The sequence below is a fragment of the Cavia porcellus genome, unplaced genomic scaffold (assembly GCF_034190915.1).
Source record: "Cavia porcellus strain 051 isolate PalLab524CR breed Dunkin Hartley unplaced genomic scaffold, mCavPor4.1 scaffold_17, whole genome shotgun sequence".
Taxonomy (NCBI): Eukaryota; Metazoa; Chordata; class Mammalia; order Rodentia; family Caviidae; genus Cavia; species Cavia porcellus.
This window is the reverse complement of record NW_026947500.1, coordinates 67,049,963-67,076,678: the sequence shown is the minus strand read 5'-3', so window position 1 is coordinate 67,076,678 and position 26,716 is coordinate 67,049,963. Positions and strand designations below refer to the sequence as shown.

General features: G+C 48.2%; 1 protein-coding gene across 1 annotated transcript; it reads right to left on the bottom strand.

The window, feature by feature from the left end:
- Positions 1 to 10,835: 10,835 nt before the first annotated feature.
- LOC106028581 (cytochrome P450 4F2-like) lies at positions 10,836 to 23,483 on the bottom strand. The gene is made up of 14 exons (XM_013157106.3): positions 23,264 to 23,483; positions 22,903 to 23,101; positions 21,766 to 21,902; positions 21,478 to 21,557; positions 17,909 to 17,962; positions 17,693 to 17,820; positions 15,288 to 15,409; positions 13,895 to 14,165; positions 12,576 to 12,642; positions 12,263 to 12,392; positions 11,759 to 11,892; positions 11,601 to 11,665; positions 11,371 to 11,453; positions 10,836 to 11,071 (listed from the first exon to the last, which is right to left on the bottom strand). The coding sequence occupies exons 2-14, from the start codon at positions 23,098 to 23,100 to the stop codon at positions 10,894 to 10,896; spliced, it is 1,647 nt and encodes a 548-aa protein (XP_013012560.2). The 5' UTR covers position 23,101; positions 23,264 to 23,483; the 3' UTR covers positions 10,836 to 10,893.
- Between the last annotated feature and the right edge of the window lie 3,233 nt (positions 23,484 to 26,716).

Genomic DNA, 26,716 nt, shown 5'->3' with positions numbered 1-26,716 from the left:
TTCAAAATAGCTGCCCCTACCATCAGACAGTGTAAAGTCTAACAAAACAAGACAGAACAAAGCCAGACCTAACAAAATTGTGTAAACAATGCAAGAGTCCAAGACAAGACAATAAGACATTCCCAGTAGTTTCCACCTTTCCCTCGCAGGTGTTTCCTCCCTTTGCTCTTACATTAACTATTTTGCTTTTGGATCCCACCAACTCCTTCTGTTTCTTATGCTCGGGGTCACGCGTGTGAGTTTGAACTATTTCACCCATGAACATGACCTCCAGTTGCGTCCATTTACCTACAGGAGCCTCGAGATTACTCTACTTTATAGCTGCGTGAAACTTTAGCATTGTTTGCATTTCTCTAAAGGCCAAAGACGCTGAACATTTTCTTATGGATTGGTCATTGGTTTGTTCTTAACAAAATATATATTCATTTCCATTGCCTATTTTTGAAGGATCTTTTCTCGGGGAGTCTAATATTCTTATCTGTTAATCTAATGTAGGTATAGTCCTCTGTTCAAGGAGTAACAGGTAAGTATTTTCCCCATTGTGTAGGCTGTCTCTTTGTTGCTTGTTTTCATGTGCTGTGCTAATTTGAAATAAACTTTGTAATTTGCTATAATCCCCCATGTTGATTGTTGGTGTTACCTCTTGTTCAGTTGGGGTTCTGTTCAGACACCTTTTTATTTCCATGCCTTAGGTTTGGTGCTGGGTGAGAGACACGGATCTAGATTCATTCTTCAGACGTAGACAATCAGTTTGCCAGGCACCTTTTGTTAAAGTCCATCTTCCCTCCGGTGTACACTTCTGGACTCTCTGTCAAAGATCAGATGGCTGAAGGAGCCTGGAGACGCTGCTGTACCCTCAGTTTGGTAACACTGACTGTCACCATGCCGTCTCTTTTATTTCGAAGCTTTGCAACGTAACTTGAAATCTGCGATTGTGATGCCTTACCTGTTTGCCCTTGTTGTCTGGGATTGTTTTTGCTGTTCTGGGTTGTTTCTGGTGCCATGTGATTTTTAGGATTGTTTTTCTGATGCTGTAAAGAATTCTGTTGGAATTCTGATTGGTAGTGCATTAAATCTGTATATCACTTTTCGTCTTATGAGTATGTTGTACCAGTATTTCTGACTATCCGGAATGTGGGGTGTCTTTCCATTTCCTGATATCTGCATCACCATCACTGGTCATTCGTGAAATGCAAATTAAAACAGCATTGAGGCTCCATCTCACTCCAGAAAGAACGGCTGTCGTCAAGAAAACAACTAATGACAGGTGTTGGTGGGGCTGTGGGGAAAACGGGACCTTCTCCACTGTTGTGGGAGTGTAGACTGGTGCAACCACCATGGAAATCAGTGTGGCGATCCCCCCAGAACTGGAGGTTTCACTCAATACAGCTACTTCCCTCCTGGGTATTTCCACAAATACCCAGGTCTTCAATCTGTTTTTTTTTTTTTTGAGAGGTTCACAGCTTGTGATTGTGGAAGGAAAGATCTCTTAAAAATAACAAGGAACCAAGAAGTAACAACCCAACGGCTGCAAGACAACGCAAAGAAACATAACTCAAGAAAAATAGGTGTGAGTGAAAGGGCAGGGATCACACAAATGACATTAAAGGTCTATTTACAGAAATAACGGCAGAAAGCTTCCTAAGCACGGGGAAAGGAAGTGACTTTCAGATAAGTGAGGCATCGAGAGCTCCAGCTGGCCATAACCAAAATAAATCTACACCAGACATACAATAATCAAGATCCCAGAAATTCAGCACAAGGGAAGAATATTAAAGGCTGTTAGAGAAAATCTATGAGATCACCTATAAAGGGAAGCCCCTCAGAATCACGACAGACTTCTCAACGCAAACCCTCAAGTCCAGAAGAGCTTGGAGTGAAGAACTCCAAGTCCTGAAAAGAAAATGACCTCCAACCCAGACTGATGTATCTGCAAAACTATCTTTCAAAATTAATGGAGAAACAAGATGCATCCATGACAAAGAACAGCTGACGGAATTCATGACCACCAAACCAACTCTCAAAGAATACTGAAGGCCATTCTAGAGAGAGATGAACAGGACCACAGTTCCAGGAGCAGCAGCAGAGGAGGATCACTGAGCAGGGCAGACAGCTGAGTGGAGGAGAAAAGTGGGCAGCCAATGGCAGGAAAATAGCATGGCAGAGACGAACCAGTGCGTGGTGGCCATAACCGTTAATGTGGATGGCTTCCAGAGTAGATCAGGAGACGGGGCCCATCAAGATGCTTTATACAAGAAACACATTTAACTCAACACAGGTTCACGGATTGAAAATCAAAGGAGAGAACAAAGCTCTATGTGACAGGGAACCAGAGAGCAGTGGGGGTAGCTTGCCCATCAGCTGCAGAGTGGCTAAGAAACACAGGACAGTAGAAAGCTACTCAGAGACCCATGTCTATCACCATGTACTAAATTAAAATCTAAATGGGTCAAAGATCTGAATATTAAAACAGAAACACTAAATCTATTGGAAGACAAAATAGGTAGAAACCTTGGAGACATAGGAGTAGGTAGAGAATTCATGAACAGGACTCAAACCGCACGGGAAATACTTCCCAGAATCAATAACTGGGACCACTTCTTATTAAAAAGTTTCTGCATATCAAAAGAAATCTCCAGCATAGTGAAAAGAAAACCCACAAACTGGGAAAAGATTTTAGTGAACTCTCTCTCAGACAAGGGCCTCTTGTCTAAAACATATAAAGAATTAAAGAAACTCAGACCTCCGAAATTCAAAGATCCAATCCAAAAATGGGCATCTGAGATGAATATGCAATTCTCAGATGAAGAAATGCAAATGGCAAATAACTACATGAAAAAATGCTCATCATCATTGGTCATTAGAGAAATGCAAATTAAAACCACACTGAGATACCATCTCACTCCTGAAAGAATGGCCAGGATCAAGAAAACCGACAACAAATGCTGGAGAGGCTGTGGGGAAAAAGGAACTCTCCTGCACTGCTGGTGGGAGTGTAGACTGGTACAGCCTTTGTGGAGATCTGTCTGGAGATTTCTCAAAAAGTTGGGACTGGAAATCCCATTTATTCCAGCTATTCCACTTCTAGGCATATTCCCAGAAGAACTGAAAGCATCATACCACAGTGATATATGTGCACCTATGTTTATAGCAGCACAATTTGTAATCGCCAGATCTTGGAAACAACCCAAGTGCCCATCAACTGAGGAATGGATAAAAAAGTTGTGGTATTTCTATACAATGGAGTATTATTCAGCTATAAAGAAGGATCACATTGAGATATTTATCAATAAATGGGCGCAGCTTGAGACCATACTCATTAGTGAAATAAATCAATCTCGCATGTGTGAATACCGAATAGTTTCCCTAATGTAAATAATGATTCAAATATATAAAAATATGTGGTAATCATGATTCCCCATTAGGTGGCCTTGAAGCCTTATAAAGTTTTCACTCATTAATTAGAAAGGCTTTATTCTGGGCTTCTTGATATGAAAATATTTGAAGCTAGAGTATATGAAGTTTCATCCAAATATTTCAAGGAAAAAGACACTATGGTAACTACTATTAAGTCAGGTTATAAGGTGGTTAAGTACTAGGTTGTTGAAACAGTCATGCTGTGACCTCTATTGTTATATTGTTATGTCCTGTTTTATCTCAATCTCCCCCTTATTGTTTCAAAAAAAATTATTTAGTCATTTCTTATGTTTGTCTTAATTAAAGAAAAAATTCAAAAAATTAGGATATATAAATAGTAACTCTTTTCGATTTCCTATTAACTTGTTTTGAAGTCCTGTAGTACTCCCACGATCTTGTTTTGACTGATTAGACTCTGTTCCATTCTATATGATAGTATCAAGTTTGAAGACATAGGCAACTACTTTGAAGACAATAAGATTCACTAAGATACCCATTCTGGTTTGACTATTGTCTTCTTTGGAAGTCCTGTAATGTTTACAATGCCTAAGTTTTATTGGTCTTGTTCTCTACTGTTTTGTCCAACTTTATAATATCTAATAAGATAGACAATTCTTTTTAAGGAAACAAGGGACAACGTTGATAACCATTGTTGATAAACTTGTACTCTGTTCTACACCATATGCTATGTCTATCCTTGGTATTGACTGACAGCTTTGTTTTGCCATATTTGACTGTATTCTTCCCCCCCCCAAAGAAAGTAATAAGCACTAAGGAGTAATAAAATCCAAGATGTGTAAATTTTGTTGTAAAAAAGAGAGGGAAAAAAAAAAAAAGAAAAAGAGCTCTAACGGATATAACAGCAAGTGTGTTTGGGGGTGTTAAATAGCTGACTTTATCAATGTTTTTGGAACATTGAACACAGCTGTTTGCAGTCTCCCTGTTTGAATGTCCACCTTGTGTTCTTTGATACTGTGACTTGAGGAACTATTTTCAAGAAGATAGTGTGTAATCTACTAGCAGGTAATTTCTTACTGTTATGTTTTTTTTGTTTTGTTTTGTTTTGTTTTGTTTTGTAGTTCTGTATTGCGTGTACCCTTACGCCGCTTTGGTTTGTTTTGTGTTTTTCTCTTTTTCCTCTTAAATAAAAAAAAAAAAGAAAGCTACTCAGATATAAAGAAAGATGACCTCGAGGCTCTCGCAGGTAAATGGGTACAACCTGAGGTCATGCTCACGGGTGGAATGGTGCAGAGTCACACGGGTGAATATTGCGTTGTCTCCCTAGGGTAAAAACCTAAAAGAGTTAGTGGGATCCAAAATGCACAATAGATATTGTGCAAGTGAAAGAGGACGAAGTGTCTGAAAAGGGAAGGCAGTGGCCGTGGTTAATCTGTTACCGTGATTTGAAACTCGTGTTGTTATTGTTCTGTTCTGTTTGGTTTTATTTTGCTTTGGTTTGTATAATTTTATTATATTTGTTGGCATGGACAGCTGTTTCAAAAAAAACAAAATATATGCTGGTAGCCATTATTGATTTCCTAGTATCTTGTTTTGAAGCCCTGTAGTGCTTTCACTGTTTCTTTCTGTTGCTTTTATTCTGTACGATTTTGTTTGATTTTATTATGCCTGGGGTACGGGCTGTTATCGTGAAGACAACAGGAGGCATTATGGGAGCCATTATTGATTTTCTTTTGTGTTGAAGTCCTGGAGCATGTTCACTGTTTTCTTTTGATTGACTCTATTCTCTTTCATTTCATTTGGTTTTATTCTCTTCAAAAATAAAAATGTAGAGTTCAGTGGAGATAGAAGAAAAAAAATAAAAGAAAAATAAGAGAAAAGAATGCAGAATGAACAAAGGAAAAAACCTTTTAATAAACAAAGAGCTTATGCAGAATAACTGACATATCTGCCTCCTCTTTCCTCCAGGAAGAGGTAAAGACATATGGAGGGAGGGAAGGATATAGAGGGTGAACTTTGTCCTGGTATTGCAAACAAATTCTCTCTAGCACAAAGGTAAAATCAATACACGTGTAAACTAATTCAGGCAAGTCCTGTAAGGTAAGATAAAAGTCTATCAATTTGTTGTCCAGTATGTGAGCAAATGACTTCAAGGGATTTTTACTCTAGATAGACATAAATATGACCAGGATTCCAAGAATAGCAATAAAAACAACCCACCCGGTAGGGCAAGCTATGAAACAGATGAGGAAAACAGGGAAACAAGGGCAGGAAAATAACTCAATAATAGTAAGCCAATATCAATTATAATCATCAATGTAAATGGTCATAATTCAACAATCAAAAGAAACAAACTTGCAAAATGGGTCAATAAAGAAGAGCCAACAATATGCTGCATTCAAGAAACACATCGAACTCAAAAAGAAACTCATAGACTGAAAATCAAAGGATAGAAACAATACTCTGTGCATCTGGAACCCAGAAAAAAGCAGTGATAGCTATTTTGTTTGTGGGCAATGTTAATTTCAAACCAAGAAGGAGCAAAAAAATATAAATACGGTCACTACATACTCATTAGTGGGAAACTTCTAGAGGAAGAGGTAACAATTACAAATGTTTGCTCCAAATGCAGGAGCACACAGTTACATAAAACAAATATTAATAGACATGAAAAATCAAGTAAGCAATAACACAGTTATAGTGGGAGACCTAAGCACACCATTATTACAAGTAGATAAATCAACCAAAAAAATCAGTAAAGAAGTATCTGAACTCAACCAACCCTGTGAACAAATAGACATAGTAGATGTTTACAGAGTGTTCCACCCAACATCAAAGTACACATTTTTCTCTGCTGCACATGGTATGTTCTCTAAAATGGACCATATGCTAGCCCATAGAACATGCTTAAGTAAAAGCAAAGGAATTGAAATTATCCAATACATATTATTTGACAATTATGCAATGAAATTGGGAATGGTAAAAGAAATTGCAAAACATCTATGAACACATGGAAATTAAATAACACCCTCCTGAACAACCAGTGGGTCACAGATGAAATTAAAGAAGAAATTAAACAATATATACAATTAAATGAAAATGCAGATGCAACATAAATTGTGGAACACCATGAAAGAAGTCTTTGGAGAGAAATTTATACCAGCGAATTCTCACATGAGGAAAACGGAACAAGCACAAATAAACAATCTCATGTTGAACAACGAGCTTCTAGCTTCTAGAAAAAGAAGAGCAAGTCAAGCCCAAAGTCCATACAGGGAAGGAAATTATAAAAATCAGAGCAGAAAATAATGCAATTGAGATCAAGAAAACAATACTAACAATCATGACTCGATACATTGTTTCTTTGAAAGATTAAAAAAATTGCTAAACCCTTAGCTAAACTTATCAAAAAAACCAAAGAAATATTAAATTCATGCCATGAGGAATTAAAAGCATAAAATCATTTCACATCCTGTGGAAATTCGGAAGATCATCAGTACCTGCTTCAGAAATCTTTACTAGGATAAAAAACACAGAAGAAATAGACAGACTCCTAGACATATATGAATTCTCAAAATTGAATCGAGAAAATATGGCAATTCTGAACAGCCCAATATCCGTTACTGAGGTTGCACATATAATTAAAAACTTACCAACAAAGAAAAGCCCAGCTCCTGATGGATTCACTGCTGAGTTCTGAAAGAAATTTAGAGAACATTTAATGCCAATACTCCTCACTCTCTGGTGAAACTGAGAGGGAAGGGATGGTTCCTAATTTATTCCTAGAGCAAGGATTACCCTGATACCAAAACCAGAGAAAAAGCCAATGAAAGAGACATCCACAGACCAATATCTCTAATGAATATAGATGCAGAAATACTCAATAAATAGCAGTCTAGGAGCTCTTCCACATCTGTTTTCCCCACCATGGGTTAAATTGTGATGTTTTTGAACTGAAGTGTGAGCTGTCTTTTGTAGAGTGGCAATTCATTCATCCGGGAGTGTCCATCAGAGGCTGGGTCCCTTAGTGGTTTGCTCTTGCTTTACCTAATTACCTTCTTCACATATGTAGCAATTGTCCCTTCATGGCCACCATAGTGCCAGGAGGGATGCCCACCAGGACTTCCTAATGGTCTATCACTGTGTTTTCATCCCAGGAGCCGCCACCTTTGAAATTACCTCTGCCTTGCTGTGTCCTAGGCTGATGAGGTCTGTGACTTTTGAAGTTCATGGAAGTGGATGATTGCCACTTGGATGGACTTCCAGACAGAGGCAAAGAGAGGTCAAATTTCCTCTTTGATTTTAATGATTTTTTTCCTTCTGTTGTGAGAAGATATCTGTTTATATCATTTCATAAATGTGAACCATGTCAAGGGCATATCTAGAGTCCATGTACGAGTTTATCTCCTTTTTTAGCCCAGTTGAGAGCCTTAAGTTCAAATCATTGTGCAGACCATTCCTGTAAAAGAGCCCTGGTCAAAACAACCTCATCCAAGGTGACCACTATCACTGACTGACTGGACACACCATGTCCCAAATGAGGGGATGGCAAAGGCTTAAAGAAAAGAACTAAGTGGTATGATTTTAGGCCTCCGAGGATGATCAAAACCATCTACACAATTTGAGATTATCTGGGGCCTGAGACAAAGAAATTGTCTAGGAAGCCGATATTTATTTTATTTTCAACCAGAGAAGGGATTAGAGGACCTTGGGCTTTTCCAAGTAATAAATTCTGTTACATTTGGAGAACTAATTCCTCTCCAGATCAACCTTTACTCCAGCAGTGAGAGACCTACAGCAGTCTTTATCTAGTGACCTGGGATGAGAGTCAGGCATCCTCAGCTATAGCTTTGTCATGTCCTTTGAGATGTCACAGCATCCTATCTCTGGAAGGAGAGTTTCAAAGTTTTAGAGTGTTGGTTATCTGTCTCCAGTTGATTCAAACATCATCTTGCTCTTGGGGAAAGTGCAGGGTTAAAACAGAGGGAGGCTGATGGGCATGGTGACAGGAATTCCTTGGTAAGGTGTCCTCCCAGGCTGTTAAATTGTGCCTCATGGAAGGGACAAAAGGTGAGAGTCCTAGCTGCCCCAGTGATAGTGACCGTTTTCTGGCAGAGAGGACTTTGAAGGCAGAGAGTTCTGTTACATCACATTTTTAATGTCCATAGCCTTTATAACTCACATATTGGTAAGGGCTTTATCAGGCTTCTGTGTAGTAACAGTGACATATCGATGAGCCTTTTGTCTTTCCCTCGTTTGATGTCTTGGAGAATCACTTGAATGATTTTTTGTATCTAGGTGATGCAACCTTTGGGAAAGGTCATGGCAACTATTTCATCAGGACTGACAGTCCAATTTTTCCTCAGTCAAAACGTGGAACTCAGGAGGAATTGCTGGCAGCCATTTCAAGTGGCTTTTAGATGAGACCATCTGACCAGGATAGAAAGCAGAAGGCTCTGGAGGAAGGGGCCTCTGTGTCCACTGAAAGACAATGACTAATTGAACTGGAACCAGTTCAGCTCATTGGAATCAGACGATTTGGAGTGGCCAGTGAAGCTGTAGGTGTTGGCCACCACTGCAGCAGCCAACAAAGGTGTCAAGGCAGAAAAGTCCTTTGACCTGCAGTCAGGGATTCTGGGTTTTGGCTAATTAGTTCCCATCTCTGACTTACTACAGGTCATTTTGTACTGTTGAATGATGGCACAACAGACAAAGGGCTGGTACCCTTCAGAGAGAGACCATTCAGATACCCACTTGACCACACCCTTCATGAGGATTTAGGTGCAATTTAGCTAATGAGAGTGCAAGACCTCGTTTATGCATATGTCAATCACCAGGGAACGGCCTGTGAGGGACCAATCAGTCACCACTGCCAGTGCTTCCCAAGCTTCGTTCAGAGATAGACACCCTATAGTTTGTGCTATCTGTTCAACTCACTCACATATTCATTCAATAGGTACTCAGAAGTTAAATATTCCAACCCTTTTCACCTGAATGTGGTCCTGAGTAATGAGATTTGATTGAGTTCCCCTTCTGTTGGAGCTGAGCATAACTGACAGACTAACTGGTACCCCTGGAGGAATTATCTTATCTGATGACTATACTAGACTGTGTCCTCCTCTCTTTTAGGTCTGATGTGAGACATTCAGTGAGGAACCGAGAATCCTCTTCCACTCTCCAAGGGCATCCAAGAAACTTTTAGGGCACAGCTTCATGTCAGGATCTGGAGAGGTCCTTGCTCCATTTATGGGCTATGAGGGCTATGACCAGTGACCAAAGAGCTCAGCACAGCTGGTCTTCCCAGCTAATACACCAGATGCAACGGTAAAAAGAAACACCTAAATGTCACCCAGGATTTGGAGGCAGATTTATTTAATATCAGACAGGCACTGATAGGAAAGGAATTATCTTTCAAACTGTCAGGCTCCAAAGGCTTGGGGAGGGAGATGTTTATGGATTCACAAGCAAGAAGGTAGAGTAACTTGGCTGTCTTTGACTGGTTCTTACAATCTGCATCCTAGTGACCAGTTATGCATCACAGAGATGGGCCATTTCTAGGAGACAGTAGTAACAGGAACTGTAACAGAAACTATTACCTGGGAGACTGACAGACAGGCTGGGGTACAGTTTCTGCTACACATCTATGAGCAACAGGCAGCTCAATAAAATCTTAATGCAGATTGCAGGTGGCAAGACAGAGCACCACAACCTTAAACTTGTATTTATCATTAACTTTCAGCAGCAGGACTTCAAGGGCTCCTCTCTAGGGAAAGCCGCCGTATTCAAATTCTGTTTATATTCTTTAAATATGGCACCCAGGCAAAGACACACACACACACACACACACACACACACACACACACACAGAGTGACTACAGGAGAGAAAGATCAACAAAAACAAAAAGACACATGCTACATAATACATACAGACGCTGCTATGCTCAAACACCCCACAAAACAAGCAGATACAGCAAGGCTTGGAGACATAGGTCTGTTGTGCCAACTACCCTTCCCAGGAGCTAAAGATCAGCCTTGACAACATGAATAGATTGCTTCCAACACACTCTCTCTCTCTCTCTCTCTCTCTCTCTCTCTCTCTCAATGAAAATCCTACCAGCTTCAGGCTACTGATAGTTAATAAATATGATAATTTAGTATGCAGAAACAATAATCCAGAGTGAGGAAAGATGCGTGTATTAGCACAGAAGGATGGACGTCAAGGTGGTGGAAACACAGGGCAACTACAACAGTACTTTGTCTCTGGGACTCAGAGTCCCAAGCTTGCTGTTGATTCTGGCTTCCGTTCTGCTCAAACACCTCCCCTGGCTCCCAGTCAGCAGGGACCCTGCGCTCACCCAGAGGCAGCAGGGTCTTGGGCTCAGGGTGCCCAGCCTTGCTCCTCCCCGCTTCACACCCGCCCACCGCTCCCCAGCTCCCCCTGCTGAGAATCACACACAGGAGACCACGCACAGTTTATTCCGGAGTCTGCAAAGGCGAGGGGGCGGGGTCGACAGGGGCTCACTGCGCACGCGCGCTCAGCGGCTCCACCCGCAGCCACAGCCCGCCCTCCGTGCGCAGGATCAGCTCCGGCTTCCTGATGGGCTCCGCGTCGTCTGGCAGCGCGCGGAAGCGCAGCAGGGTCCGCGCCAGCACCACCTTCATCTCGGCCATGGCGAAGGCCTGCCCGATGCAGTTCCTGCGGGCGGAGAGGGAACCGTGAGCGCTCTGGTCAGCTCCTGGGACTGCGAGGGGCGCTCAGGGTGCGTGGGCCCAAGTGGGCTGTGTGTGTCCCCTGAACCCTGCTGAGACTCCAGGGACAGGGAGGAGCCCCTGACCTCACCGAGGAGCCCTCTTGCGCCTACCCAGCCGTTGCTTTTATGGCTTTGCGCACGACCCGCGCAGGGGCAGCCGGAAGCCAGCCCGGATTCCCCAGCTGTCCTGCCAGGACCCCACCCTAACCAGCCCATCCTCCTCTCGGACACCTGCTGCACCCACCTGGGCCCCGCGGAGAAAGGGATAAAAGCCAGCGGTGACCTGTCCTTGATGTTTTCTGGGTCAAAGCGGAAGGGGTCATAGACCTGCAGAGAAACCAAGCCCTGGCTGCTGGGTGAGGTCTTCCAGCACAGACAGGAGGAGCAGAGGGAAATGTCCAGGGTCCCAACCCACCCCCTCCACTGGGATCCCCGCAGTGTTCAAGCAGGAGGGGTGAGGAGGAGAAGCAGCACCTCAGGGTCCGGCCACACGGCTGGGTTGTGATGGGTTCCAAAAATACTGAGGAAGCAGCTAACACCTGTGGGCGAGAGGGCAAGGTCAGGACAAGGACCCATGGCCTGATGGACCCTGATTCCTGGCTGGGTGCTTCCAGCTCTGACGATGTGGGCACCTTTGGGGACGACCCGGCCATCCGGGAGCACAACGTCCTGGGTGCAGCGGCGCGAGATGCCAGTGACCGGGGGATGCAGGCGCAGACTCTCCTTGAGACACATGGTCAGGAAGGGCAGCTGGGTCAGGTCGTCCCTAAGGAAACCACAGCCCACAGTTATCCAGGGACAAACACAAAGTCCGCCAGCCCTGTGTTCCCCTGGTGAATCATTGTACCATATAATAATATATAGAGTGTGTGGTGGTGCACGCCTGTCATCCCAGCACTCGGGAGGCTGAGGCAGGAGCGTGGTTGTGAGTTCGAGCGTTGTTGTGAGTTAAGTTTTCTGTCCCAGAAACTTAAAGCTTTTTCCTTGCTAGCCAGGGAGGGTACTGGCCAATACCTCTGGACTCAACTGCTGTGCTGATCAGGCAATAATGGGAAAAATCAGCAAAAATGTAATCACTCTGCCCACGCTGGAAAGCGGAGCCCTGAGAGGGGACTCAGGAGCAGGACCGCACTCACCATTCAACCTCCTCGGACTCGCGGCCCCTCAGGACCTCCTGCACCTCCTGCCGGCAGCGCTCCTGGTATTCTGGGTGCTTGGCCAGGTTGTACAGGACCCAGGAGAGACCACTGGCCGTGGTGTCGTGGCCTGAGAAAGAGCCAGGCAGGCTCTGGTCTCTGAGCTGCTTCAGCACCACAGGGTGGACAGCGCCCAGCCATTGAGACCCGGGGAGGAAGCAGGCACAGGATGGAGAGGAGATCCAGGGCCACCCGCCTCCTTCCTGGGCTGGGGAGACCCGTGCACAATCTACAGACCCACACGGGCTCTCACCCTCGAACATGAAGGTGTCGGCCTCTGCCCGTATGTCCTCATCTGACAGCTCCTTTCCATCTTCGTCCTGGAGAAGAGGTGAGAACCTCTGAGCCACACAGCTTTCAGGGCTTCTAGAAATCAAGTCCAACCACACCACTTGGTTTCCTTAGTTACCGAATTATCTTTTAATCTAAAGGATCCGAGCATCCTCATGTGTTCAGAGGTGGGGCTTTTAGGAGGCAGTTGCTCATGAGAGCTGAAATTTCACTGCTGTATGAATCTAGTGTTGGTGGGGCTGGGGGTTTAGCTCAGCGGCATAAGTGCCTGCCTTGCAAGCACGTGGTCATGAGTTCGATCCCCAGTACCGATAAAAAAAAAGTTCCAGCTCAGCCTGGGCAATTTACCAGCTTACTGAGTCTCTCTCACAAAGGGCTGTGCGTTAGCTCAGTGTGAAGATCCATGCCAACAAATTAGTTTTCTCGGATATTTGGTCAGGACCATGAAACCCTGGTTACCAGCCTCTATCCCCAGAGACCCTATCACACAGCCATCTCTGCAGCTTCCTTGATTCCCCTTCTGGTTTGATTGGCAAAGGAACGATCCATTAATATCTTTATGTTTCTATATGATGAGCGTTTTCTGAACCAAGGCAACCTGAGTTACAAGACAGCCAGCAGGTGTGATTGCACCTTGGAACTTAGAGATTAACTCAGGTAATAAATCCATAAAATCTCTTCTCCCCTAGAGGCATGTGGGAGACTTTCACCCATGCACTGAAGAGAACTTGTTATATTCCAGGACAAAGTTCTCTCTGCCACTTTCTCTTCATCTCCCTAAGAGAAGCAGCAGAATTTCTAGGTGTCCTCTACAAACTCCAGGGCTCATAGCGTACAGAGATTTTTTTTCCTGGATTGTAAACCTTGCTGCATTTACAGGTAAAACCTCTGCCTCACCTAGGGAAGAGAGAGTTGGAAGGGAAGTCATCCTGAGAGTTCCTGCCTGGCTTCTGCTATCACTGTGAGGAGTAAATCAGGGCTGCCTGATCACAGAGATTGGTGCACCTGTCAACGTAGGTATAGCCAGAGATGACGGAGATATTATAGATATAAATATATAAACACGACCCTGACTGATTTCCTTGTCAGGGTGTCACTCTTTCAGACTTAATAATCCATGCCTCATGCATGTCAGAGCATCCTCAACAATGTCCAAGCTTGCCCCCCTCTCCTTCTCCAATGACCTCCAGAAATCCCGAGTGCTTATGGGAAAGGTTATCTGTGTTTGACATTAGACTGACATTGGACAGCAGGACCCAGGCTACATCTCCAGAATCCCACCTTGCTCGTCAGGAGCACATCAATGAAGTCCAACGTTTTGGCCTTGGCCTTGGCCTTGAGGAAGTCATCCACTCCCTGATTCTTGAGGGTGCGACGCCGCTCTTGGACGACAGCGTCTGTGAAGTCGTGCACCACGCGGCAGGCCTTGCAGAAGCGCCGTCCGTCAGGGCTGAGATTGTACAGGAAGTCCGTGTGCAGAAGGATCTGGTTGACCCTCTTAGCCGTGAGGCCGCTGAGCTCCAGAATGGCGGCAATGTATTCGCTGGGCTTCCTGCGGGGTGGAGGGCAGAAAGGGAGGCAAAGCTTTGCATAACCAGAGCCTCAGCTGGGCTTCCTGTCGGTAGTCAGTGGCTATGTCTCATGGATAAACTGCAGCTCGAGGCACAAGTGGAGCTATGCCTTGACGCTCCACACCCCCTTTCTGGGCTGCACCCCATCTCTTTGAGCTGCCTCTACTTCCTAGTCACAAAAAATAGTGGAGCTAGTGTTCCTTTCCTTCTCTTTGACCCAGCATCCGGCCCTGGTCCTCCTCCTTTCTGAAAATCTCCACATGTTGCTTTCCTCTCACTGGTCCGGGAGCTAATAGTTCAGTCTCTTTCTTGAATTCTGTGCCGCTCCATCCAGTATCTATGTGGCCATCAAAGCTTGGACCTGATCATGCCCATCATCAAGTCTGCTATGGTTAGGAAGTGTCCCAAGGAGGGACATATGTCCAAGGATTGGCCACCAGCCTGTGGTCCTGTCAGGACCTGGTGAACCTCTGAAAGGTGAGGTTTAATGGAGGGGAGTTAGATAAGCAAAAGTGCACCCCTTTGGGGATATTGGGAGCCATCACTTCTTGCCTCTCTCCTCCTGACTCCTTGAGGTTGAAACCTTCTGGAATTCCCAATCCCGCCATGATGCCCCGCTGCAAAACTCCAAAAGCCACGAAGTCCATTGATTAGTGATGGAAGCCATTAAGACTGTGACCCAAAACAAGCCTTTCTTTAATGTGAGAAGACTATTTAGGGCATTTAGTCATAGTATCACAATTCTGCCCAACACAAGTTAACATCCTCAGTGGTCCCCAGAAAGACCAGGAGACGGCTCACACTCACGGAGGCTTTCCAACATTCTTATGAGCTCCCCCAGCCTGCATCTCCAACCTCATTTCCAAGCTGCGTCCTGCCCAGCTCACCTTTCTCCTTTTATTCATTGGGGCCCCTCTGCCGCTACTCAAAGGATTCCACTTTCATGGAAGGTCCACTTTCTCACGTGCCTTCCTTACCATTCAATGCCCGGGTCTTATCCACCTCCTCCAACAAGGCTCTTCCAACTTCTTGGGTCCATCCCCCCTCTTGCACCTCCCCCCTTGGCTCCCTGGCCCAGGGTCCCAGCCCAGGAAAGGACTCACTCTTGACAGTTGCTCTCAAAGCTGAACACGCATTTCTGCAGACTATCCAGGGTCATCAGGCTGATGTGCTCAAACATGTCCAGGCGGGTGCTGCCCTGGGAGATCAGGCGCTGCCACTTGGCCTGATTGGAGAGAGAACAGGGGATGCCACTGAGCCTCGGCTCCTCTAAGCTCCTCTCCATCCCTAACCACCCAGCTGGATTCTCCAAGCAGCCTCTTGGTCTTCTGCTCCAGGGAACACCAAGCTTGGATGTGAACTGTTACCATTAGGAGACACAAACTCAAGACGTGGAGTTTGGGGCTGGAGGTTTAGCTCAGCGGCATAAGCGCCTGCCTTGCAAGCAGGCAGTCGTGAGTTCGATCCCCGGTACCGATGAAAAGGAGAAAGACAAAAAAAAAAAAAAAAAAGATGTGGAGTTTGGAGCCCTGAGTTCAGATGCCACATCAGCCCCCCACACTCTGCTCCCTTGGTCAGTTCGTTCCTCTCCCCCTCGCTCCACCTGTCAGATCTTCAGTTTGTTTAGTTGACCTGCATTGGTTCCAGTAAACTAGGACAGACTGTCTGCTCTTCACCTGTTAGCTCACATACTAGCTGGGCAAATTTTATAAGCTCCCTCTTATGGCTTGTATCAAGATGTCCTCCAAAACCTCATGCAGTCACAGGTGGGGTTTTCTGCAGCTGGCTACACCTAGGGTGTGTGATGCTGGGGTTAAGGGTGCCCCACCCTGTATCTGGGTGACACTGTCCAAAGGGCGGGTGGCCTGGATGGAATAGAAAAGGAGACAGAAAGGATTTTCTGCTTGGCTGTCTCCTGCCTGCTTCCCATACAATGCTTCTCATTTGTGACTGAAACCTCCACAAACTGTGAACCGAAATCATCCATACCTCATTTAACATGGAGTATTGAGTATTTTGTCTCAGCAATGAGAAAAGGTAACTGAGACACTCTCTAATCTCCGTGATGTCCATGTTTTCCATCTGTGATGGAAAAAAGTAATTTCTACCTCACACAGTGGTGAAAATCAAACCGGGCAGCACATATGATGGAATTATCAGAGGACGTCACTTTTAATATATGTGAACTACTCAGTACATTTCCACCTGTCTTTATCTCCTTTGTGATAAGTCACAAAAATAGCCCTGCTTTGAGAGATTCCCGCTTATCTGTGTGACTCCTACGGATTTGGGTGCTTGGAGAACAGAAGAAAACCAACAAGAAGCCCGTGATGCTGGCCCTAGTCACGGTCTGTCTTGTATTCCTTCACGAAACCAGATCAAAAAACCCATTGGGACTTAGAGCCGGTCCCATTTCACACCTACTACGCGATTAAAGATATCATAGGTTCATATTCATAGTGTTAATTGTTTTATATTTAATCCTATTTTCCCCGACCTCCTCGGAGACCCAGACAACTGCACACCAGGTAACCCCTTAAATCCTCCTTCAGTATCAAATTGGAATGATTTCATGTACATGATCCTCCACCCAATTCCTAATAAACTTGTGTTCTCAGTTTTAATCCTAGCCCTATTTCCAATTTTACACCTATCAAGACAACATTGCCCCCTCCGCCAGGGCCTTCTGTGAATTTCAGGGGCAGACTAATCTACCCTTCCATGAATTGGAGGTCAACCAGTTGACTATCCTTATATTTTCACTGGACAAGTAATATCTGTTATTCATTTCTCTATCATCTTAATTCTTTTCCCGTTAAGAAATATAAAATAAAACACTTGAATGGAGGTGGTGGAGATGAGGAGACAGAACTCACATAACCCAACGGGCATGGAAACCTCCTCTCACTCCAGAAAGACCCTGTCCCTCTGGTGCGACCCACTTCACGGTGCCCTCAGAAGGGAGAGTCACAGAGATCAGAGTCTGTGCGTCTCTCTGAGGCCATGCTGAATCAGCCTGAAGCTGGACAGTAGCCACACGTGGAGGGAGGGAACGGAGCTAGGACCAGGGAAGCTCCCGCTCTGGTCTGCAGCTGACTGGACACTGAAGGATCCCACTCCTGGCCAGAAGAGCCAGCCCGGCCTACACCATCCATCCTCAACACTGATGGCTGTAATCAGGGAGTCTGGGAATGGTTGGCTCCTCAGCAATGACTTCTACGTAATCTGCATGATTCCCGTGTCCTGTGTACAGGACTTCTGCGTGGGACATGTGGAACCAGTCTGTTCTGGGCACCCACTGTGTTCCACAGCCACGACTCCATGACCTTCTCCGGGCCATCTCTAGAGATTTTTATCCACATTTGACTGATGAACAAACCAAAGTCTGAGAGAAAAAGTGCAATGGCCTCAAAGCAACCCCATGGAGCGAGGACCCCCTCGGACCTGGTCTGTCTGTGGTGCTTTCTGCCTCTGGACTGCACCCAGAACCCTGGGCACAGGGACTCACATGCATGACATTCACGCTGTCATTGAAAATCTTCATGTAGGGCTTCAGGATGTTGAAGTGGAAGGCGGGTGTCAGCATGCGACGGTGGCGGCTCCACTTGTCACCGGCACTCAGCAGGAGCCCATCCCCTGCGGGGCAGCCCTGGGCAGTGGGCAAGGGCAGCTCCTCCCCTGGGCCCCCGGGCTGTCCCCATCCCCTTCCCCTGCAGGGACTCACCCACCCAGGGCTTCAGGAAGCCATAGAAGAGGTCATCTTTGGCTGCAACCTGAGCTAAAGGGAAGGAGAAAAAACGGGGACCATGAAGGAAGGGAGAAGATGGGCTTTGGGAGGAGCTTGAGGGTCTCAGTCGGGCCAGGGGGAGTCTTTACTTCTCCTGTCCAACCCCAACATGGCGAAGTGGAAGCCAGGCACAGGCAGCAGGGTGGAGGGGTGCAGAGGGGCAGCATCAGCAGGTGGGAGCACAGGTGCAGCCTAACACAGGACACCCCACCTCATCACGGCTCCTATGTAGTCCAACGTGCTCCGCCCGCATGCCCAGAAAACGCTCCTTGAGACCCTGCTGCAATCCTACAATGTGCAATTCTCCCTGCACCCTTGACATCTCCTGCCCTAGACTGGATTAGCACGTTCTGGTATGAGCACAACATACGTGACGACCGTGACACACTGTTCTGTGCTACACAGCCTGGTGGTCCAACAGGGAGGCTCACAAACCATTCACAGACAGTATTTAAATACAGTCTGATTAGTATCTCAGATGGGAGCTTTCAGGTGCTATGCACAGGCAGCTGGAGAGAGAACCAGACACCAGCCTTTCCTGTGAGTCGGCGCCACTTGCAGACTTCGGAGGAGGAGAACAAAAACCAACAAGAAACTAAGCCCTTGCTGTGAGTTGGCACCAGGCACGGGGCACTGTTAGTGGGTCAGACGCCAGGGCCTGCTGGTGCGTGTGCTGGGAGACAAGAGGAGCCAGGGTCCTCCTGCCCGCTGGGTATTTTCATTGCTGTGTTTGGTTGGGTTTTATTCTGTTTTATCTTGTTTGGTTGCATTGTATCTGATGGCATGGCAGCTATTTCAAGGAGAACAAGATATATTATGGTAGCTGTTTGGGATTTACTATTATCTTGTTTCGAAGTGCCTTAAATTACCAAAAATAAAAAAATAGTCCAGATGTTACCCACGTGGGCCTCAGCTGTGTCCTGGGAAGTATCTTATCCTTGCCTTAGACAAGACTGAAATCAAGTCTCAGTCATTTTCTAGAGGAACCCTGAGTTCTGGCCTCGACCAGCCCCAACCATGGCCTAGATGTCATCAGCCACAGACAAAGATAATCTTTGCAAACAGCAGATCCCCAAATCCCTCAAATATGCTTGACCTTCAGCGAGACTGTCTTTCTGTAATGCTGGGATTAAGCGGTGTAACAGGGTGTAACATACACCGGGAGTGACCAGAACCCAAGTGTCCATGTGAGCATACAAGATGGGACCGGAGGACAGATGTTCCCATCCTGGAGACGTCACACCGACACTAGAGGGAAGCAGAGATGACCAGAGGTCAGACAGGCAGAGACAGGAGGATCGCTGGGACAGGCCCCTTCCCCTGCTTGGCCTGGCCTGCCTAAAGATGGAAAAGATAGAGACCCACAATGGCTGACTTGGGGGGACAGACAGGGTGAGCGCCTCCAAATCAGGGCCGAAGAGAAGCAGGTTCCCTGAGTCAGGGACGAAAGATAAAGTCTGCCAGGGGAGGTGTCTTTGGTACTGTTCTTTCATTGCTGAGACAAAATACCTGACTCCCAGAGTTGAAGGGGAAAGATTTTTTTGACCCCCAGTTTATGGAGGTTTCAGTTCATAGTCGACTGACTCCAAGGCCGGTTGGCTGGCAGAGGGGCATCGGAGAGGGCAGCTGTGACAGGCAGAAGGCAGCAAACCAAGCAGGGACAAGCCAAGCCTCTTCCTGTCCCTTGTACTGTACCCGGAGGCCGTGACAGGAGGACACCTAACAAGATAACCCAGCTGGACTAAAACCCAGGGCTTAGAGGGCGGGCGAGGGAAGACCCCACCGTGCCTGGGTCGTGGTGCTCTGCCTCACCCGGACCCCAGACATGGCTGGCATGTTGGGAAAGGGTCAGCCTGAGGGTTAGGGTTAGCAACCTGGCCTTTCCAGGAGACCTGGGGGACTGGCCAGATTCACAGTCACAGCAACCTCCCCGCCAATCTTATTTCATCCCAGGGACTTAAGGACTCCAAACAAAACAAAACAATGGACAGAGTAGAATTTAATTGCTGGCAGGTGATGGGACACCAGGGGGAGATGGATCCCTAACATAGACCATCACCATCATCATCATCACCACCATCACCACCACCACCTGCCTGTTGCTCCCACATGCAAGGAGCACTATCTACACTGACACACTGCCTACAACTGCCAGCAAGGTCCCCAGGGAGGAGCACAGCCACAAGACAGCTAGTGCCCTCCTACTGGGTTTGTGTTTGTTTGTTTATTTTGGGGGGGTTGTTTTTGTTTTGTTTTGTTTTGGTACCAGGGATCAAACTCACAACCTCTCGCTTGCCAGACGGGCACTTGTGCCACTGAGCTGCATCCCCAGCCCCAGACAGACCTTTCTTTCATGCAGATGAATGTGCCTTTGCTGACATGCAAAATGTGATCGCTAGATGCTAAATACAAGTTTAACCTGCGAGTGTCAAATATCTAAAAGTTTTTTTTATTTTATTTTTATCGGTACCAGGGATCGAACTCAGGACCGCCTGCTTGTAAGGCAGGTGCTTATGCCGCTGAGCTAAATCCCCAGCCCCAAATATCTAAAAGTTTAAACAAAATGTAGTCTTGTCCTGCTGCTAGGACAGACAGCCTAGGTGATTAGGTAGATAACATGGGTGCCTCGGACGCTTCTTTGCCCGAGTGCCCAGGGTGGAATTCCTCAAGTTAATCGTTATTTCTATCTATCTCTAAAGGTGATTTTCTTTACAGCTGGAAAAGAAGAAATACTCCAGCTACTTCTGACTCTCTTTCTATCACAAAGCTATGCTTCCCCCTCTAAACGCTCCTGTGCCTGTCACGGCTGAGACCACCTGTAACTTGCACGTGTAAGTGTACCACAGCAGCGAGTTCACAGTTCCCTAGGAGGGTGAAATCACGCAGCAGTGCGGGGCGGAGAGGCTGCTGGAGTTTGTCTGCTGCTCTCCAGGTGGCGTCCACCTGCGCTGGAGCGAGATCTGCTCCAGGGATGCCTTGAGGGATGGAAATCCAGTAGAAGTTAAAGGGATGAGTGGTCGTTACCTTTTGTATTTCAGACAGCAGGGGCTCAAAACAGAGTCAGGTCAGCCCTGGAACACCCGCTTAAGCCCTGGAAGGTGTTCGACCCTTACATCTTGAAAAGGAGCCGTCTGACATTTTTCTGCACATGTGCATGGGGTGCAGAGGGGATTACGCTGCTATCTTACAACTCGAATCATGCTGTTAAATAAAATAGGGCAAGTGCTTGGAATTGTCTTGTGTCCAGATGGTCTTTGCATTGAGACATAGTCCTTATTTACCGTCAGAATGTAAATGTGGGCTCCTGGGAAACCAGGCACGTTGGGTCCACACAGCACTCACTATGGCTGTGCTGCTCTCCCTAACCTTTGGGACCTGGGAGGAGGAGGTTTCTAAGCCAGCTTCACTCAAAGCCTCACCCACTCTCACTAGTCCAAGGCCCGCCCTTTCGGTCCCGAGGGTGGGGCTTCTAGTCCAGCCCTAGTCTGGGTCTCTATGGGCCGTACCTATCCTTAGCTCTCCTGCAAGGTCCTGAAGGCCAGTGTCCATTGCAGCAGGAATGTAGGTGTCTTTTCCTTTCAGTGAACTAAAACAGACAAAAGCTAGATCTAGGAAAATTCTCAGATGACCCTGGTGAGCACGCTGGGGTCCCTGGGGGCTTTCAGGATGCCGGGGTCACCGAATGTGCAGGGTGACCTCGGTGGAGGACGGAGAGAGCAGAATGGGAGACGGTGGAGAAGCTGAGAGGGAAGAGAGGAGGAGGGAGCTGAACAGGGCTGAGGGGCCCTGAGTACCTGGGGCACTGAGGACCACGCGGAGGGTGGCACAGGGTGACGATGGGGAGGACGGGGCCAAACCACATCACAAAGCTCTGAGGACAGGTGCGCACCGTCTGAACCACGAACTTCAGCCCCTGCTCGGTGGACGGCATCTGCATGCAAGACAGGGCTGCTCAGCTCCCGAGACGGCTCGCTTCGGCGTCCCCAAGGGGCACCAGATCGCTGGTGAGAGCGGATTCCTGGTGCATCTGGGAGGATGACCCGGAAGGCAGGGACGCACTGGCATCGGAGCCTCAGGGGCCACCCTGTCCCAGCTGGGTTGTGTCATCCAGTTTACGGAAGGTTCACGTAGAAAGCCAGGCAGAGGGCGGGCAAAGTCCCTCCTGCCCTTGACGTCAGAACTCCAGGTCCTTGAGGTTCCACACTGCAAGATTTGCACCAACAGCTCCCGCCCCGCCCAGACCTGGGGTCCCACCCATGTTCCTCAGAGGGCAGGAATTAGGCTGTCAGCCTCCCCAAGTCTCCAGCTGGCAGAGGGTGGGACCTCTTAGTCTGCAAAATCACGTGAAGCAATTCTCAGGATCATAACCCCCACGTGTTTCTTAGACACCCACATAGGCGTCTCTGGGTGTACACACGTGTGAGCAGGTGTGTCAGGAAGAGCAATATAACTGGAGTCTGTCCCATGAAGAAGAGCAGGAAGTGAGTCCCTGCCTCTCCCCTGCCACAGCTGTGTCCCTGTCTTGGAAGTGGAAGGCTGGAAGCTAAAACCCAAAGCCCGAGCCCGGCTGGCCCAGACATGGGGTCCGGGCAGGCGGCAGAGCCTCAGAACTGTGCGAGACCAGAAGAGGAGGATTTGAGAAGAGAGAGGGGTTTGCATGCTGCGGAACCCACCTGGGGAGCCCCAACAGGTGCAGCTGTGTTAGAAGCACAACCCCCAAAAAGAATACTAAGCGGACCACACGGAGGACAGGGCTGTGTGACCCGGGATGGGGATGAGCTTATGGCAGAAAATGTGTTAGTCACCTTCGGAGTCAGCAGCAAAATGCATGAGCATTCTCCTGGCTCCCCAGGTCTCACCTGGACACCCAGATCCCAGATCCCCTTCCCGAGCCCTCAGGAACCCGTTCACCTCGATGCCACCCCACTCACCTGACCCAACTGACCCAAGAACCAGTTCCGTTTGGGGGGCTGAGGGAAACGTCGGAGGTGCTGGAGGTTTGTGTAGAAGGTGTAGGTCCAGGCCAGAATTCGGGTCAGGAGCCAGAAGACCCCAAAGATTACTGGCAACAACCAAGGAGAGGCTGCTGCCAGCCCCAGCCCCAGCCAGGACTCGCTCAGCTGCGGCATCCTGCAGGGCGGGGGAGACGGAGGAGGAGCGTGAAACCCAGGACCTCAGGGTCCCCAGGGCAGGTATGAGGAGGAAGACCCTGGGGGAGGAGGGGGAGGAAGAGGAGGAGGAGAAAGCACAGTGAACAAAACCAGGAAGAAACGAACAGATTTGAGCACTGACCTGTTGTGTAAATAGGTAACTGAGAGCTGAAACCCAAAACGCGCTGATTTCCTGGCCACTCACTGGCAGGAGCTGCCCTCGCCTCCACCAGGGCCCTCCCAGGCTACACGAGGCCAGGGAGACAGGACCCGGCCGGCCAATCCACTCAGACCCCGCCGCTTACACCTCGCCTGGGCGGGCAGCCAACATGAGCAACAGGACCAGCTGGACCCAACTTAGCGTGCCTCGGCTGGACTTCTGATTTTTATAACTTAGCACATCACAGAGGGGTGGGGACAGGACTGGGGAGAGGGCAAAGGTCACTGTGAGCCTCACAGATCCAAACACCCTGCCCTTTTAAGACCAGGGTGTCAGAGGCAAAGTACAGACAGAAGAGATCAGGTGCCAGGAGACCAGGGCCAGCCCAAGCCCGGTCCCAGATCATCTCCCAGCCTCCGCTCCGTGTGTGGGCTGGGAGGGCGGCGTGCACCGTCTCTCAGGGCAGGATTAGCAGGCTCAGGGATGGGAGCCCCGGGCCTGTGAGCTGCACAGCCTGGCAGAGACCATGTCCTGCCTCCTGCCATCCCGGGGCTCTGCAGGGTTCAGCTTGGAGTCTTACGAGCAGGGGCAAAGAAAGAATCCGCCGAGGTAAAACTCAGATCAGATTTGAGACATAAAAGGCAGACCCTTGAGAAGATGCCTGAAGGCTGGTCAGAGGACCAGGGAGGGAGGAAGAAGTGAAGCCAGGAAGTGAGGCTGAGTCCTCTGTGAGTCAGCTCACAGTAAGCAGGCTTAATGCAGAACAGGCTGCAGACAGGAAGGGGACACAGGGTGGCATCTTTTTTTTGAGACAGGGTCTCACTGTGCAGTTCAGGCTGGCCCTGAGCTCACTTTGTAGCCCAGGCTGGCCTCAAACACACGGCAGTCCTCCTGCCTCAGCCTCCTGAGTGCTAGGACAACACTTGTGCACCACCACGCCTACCTACATGATGGCACCTTTCCAGACCCATTTTACAGAAGAGGAAACAGGCTCAAAAAAAGTGAGCCTCTAGCCCAAGTAGCAGGAACCCAAAGACATGGGAGTGTCGCCATGAGGTTTGATTTCCATTCCCTTGTTCGCCATGAGGTTTGATTTCCATTCACGGGGGCGACGTCTTATTATTCTAGATTTATAATGAAGTTTCGGGCAGCGCTGTGGCCCTAGAGGAGAAACAGCTTGAGGATGTTTTTAACATCGCCTGGCTCACTTCTGCACTAGCACTGCTCCAAAGAGCAGACCTCGTGTTCCTGCAGTTTGCTCTGGGATCAGCATGAGACGCTGGCTCTTAGCATAGCTGCCCAGAGGGAAGGTGGGGAGACATAGTCCTCCTTACACTGCGTTATGGTTTGTACTCAGATGCACCCCCAAAGCCTCATGCTCACGTATACATGTGGCTGGATTAGGGCGTCTGAGTGTGGGTTAGAGATGCGATCCTGGGATTAAGGTGTGGGTAATGGAAGCCCCAAGTGGCTGTGGCTGGCACCAAGCTGGATAGAAGATACAGGAAGAGAGAAGAGGCGGGCTCCCCGCCACCGCTGTCCGCTGCCCGGGCTCTTCTGTCTTCCTGCCTGCTGTGCCACGGACTGTCTCCTCCGCCCCGCCTCTCCGCCAGGCTGCCCTGCCTTGGAACTAGGAAGCTGCCTACTGAACCTCTACAAACCTCGAACTGAATAAACCTTTATCTCCCTTAACGTGGGATGTTGGGTGTTTTGTCTCAGCAATGAGAAAAGTAAGTAGGACTCAGTGGTAGGATGTTAGGAAGCGCCAAACCTCCCACTACCCGCCGACCTCCATCTCTAGACGGGAGACTCAGGCTCTGGTCCTGGAGCCCTCAGCGGGACGATGCAAACCCACCTTTGAGACCTCACCACCGCCCTGGCAGGTTCTTTTGTGTCTAGGTGCCTTACTCACTTTGATTGTAGCTGAGACACAACACCCAACACCTGTATCTTAAAGGCAGAGAGATTTATTTGGGCTTAAGGTTTGTAGACGTTTCAGCCCATAGTCAGAGGACTCCATTGAAAGGGTGTCAATAGCAAGACCTCTGTAAACTCACCAGTGGACAGCCTCACAGGGGGCCGTCATGCCCCCATGACCCAATTACCCTCCAAAAGCCCTGTAAGATTTTGGGGGGACATCCAGATGAAAACCACGACACAGGTCAGGGGCAAGCCAGGTTGGATAAGCTGGGCCAGGTCCTGGAGCCACCCTAGCGGCTGAATTCACTGCACATCTACCACACACCCGGGGGACCCAGGCAGCCCGGAGCAGGTGTGTGGGTCACCAACACCATCCCTGACCCAGTTTTAAGTCCTTTGAGTGTACTGGGCTTTTTTTTCCTCCTTATTTTTGGATCAAAGGAGAATTCCACTGCGAGTCATCTTGCAGGGAAGAGGCCCCAGGAGGCACCAGCCGCGCTGCACAGAGGTGAGACCGGAGGAAACCAGGAAATGAGTTTAAAAGACCTGGGGGAAGGGCGCCCCGCCTGGGGCAGCCAGGCTCGGGGTTGCATGCTGTTCCCGTATTTTCCAGCAGATGGCGCTGCGCCCCCACTCAGCGGAGGAGGAGACCCCGCAGCAACCAGGCGGGCACCACTGCCGGGCTAGATTGATCCAGGTGGGGGTAGCAGAGTCCTAGGGGCGCTGCCCACTCTCTCCATCCGCTCACCAGCATGATCCTGGGAGGAATCCCAGAGCATGTTTGGAATAAGAAAGGAGACAGTCACTACTCCAAGGCCATGAGCTAATACTTTGGGTCTAAAAGGTCTTTCCTGGAAGAAAGACGCTTCTCCCATACATGGTGCTGGGAAAACTGGCTTTCCACGGGCTGAAGGATAAACCTAGGCCCGTGTCACCGTGCACCCAACTAAAGTCAGACTGGATCAAGGGTCTGAACATTAAAACAGAAACACTGGGGCTGGGGATTTAGCTCAGCGGCATAAGCGCCTGCCTTGCAAGCAGGCGGTCGTGAGTTCGATCCCCGGTACCAGTTTAAAAAAAAAAAAAAAAAGAGTGGAAAACAACACTGAGAAACTGGGAATGATCAAAAAAGCAAGAGGACAAAGAACTGAAAGCTAATCCTGAGGAATCCGGTGTGGAGATCTGCATGACCCGCCTCTCTGCTCCTCACTGTGAAAGAGGCCTGGCCAGCTCCACGCTGAGAAGACGGTGCCATGGAGGCAGCTTGGTGAACAGGAATCAGAGCAGCCTGGCATCAGAGAAGAGTTTGAGCTGTACGAATAATCCCGTGCAGCACGCTGGCCAGAGGAGGGGATCCGCCTCTGTCAGGCACCCCAGCGCATTGCCCAGAGCGCCCTCACCTGGATCACCCTGACTGCTCTGTACATTCTACTGACAACATCTGCAGCGGGAGAATCCTGGGAGATTCTCAGTTCTAGGACTGCTTGTGGAGGGGCTGAAGCTGGAGACTGATCA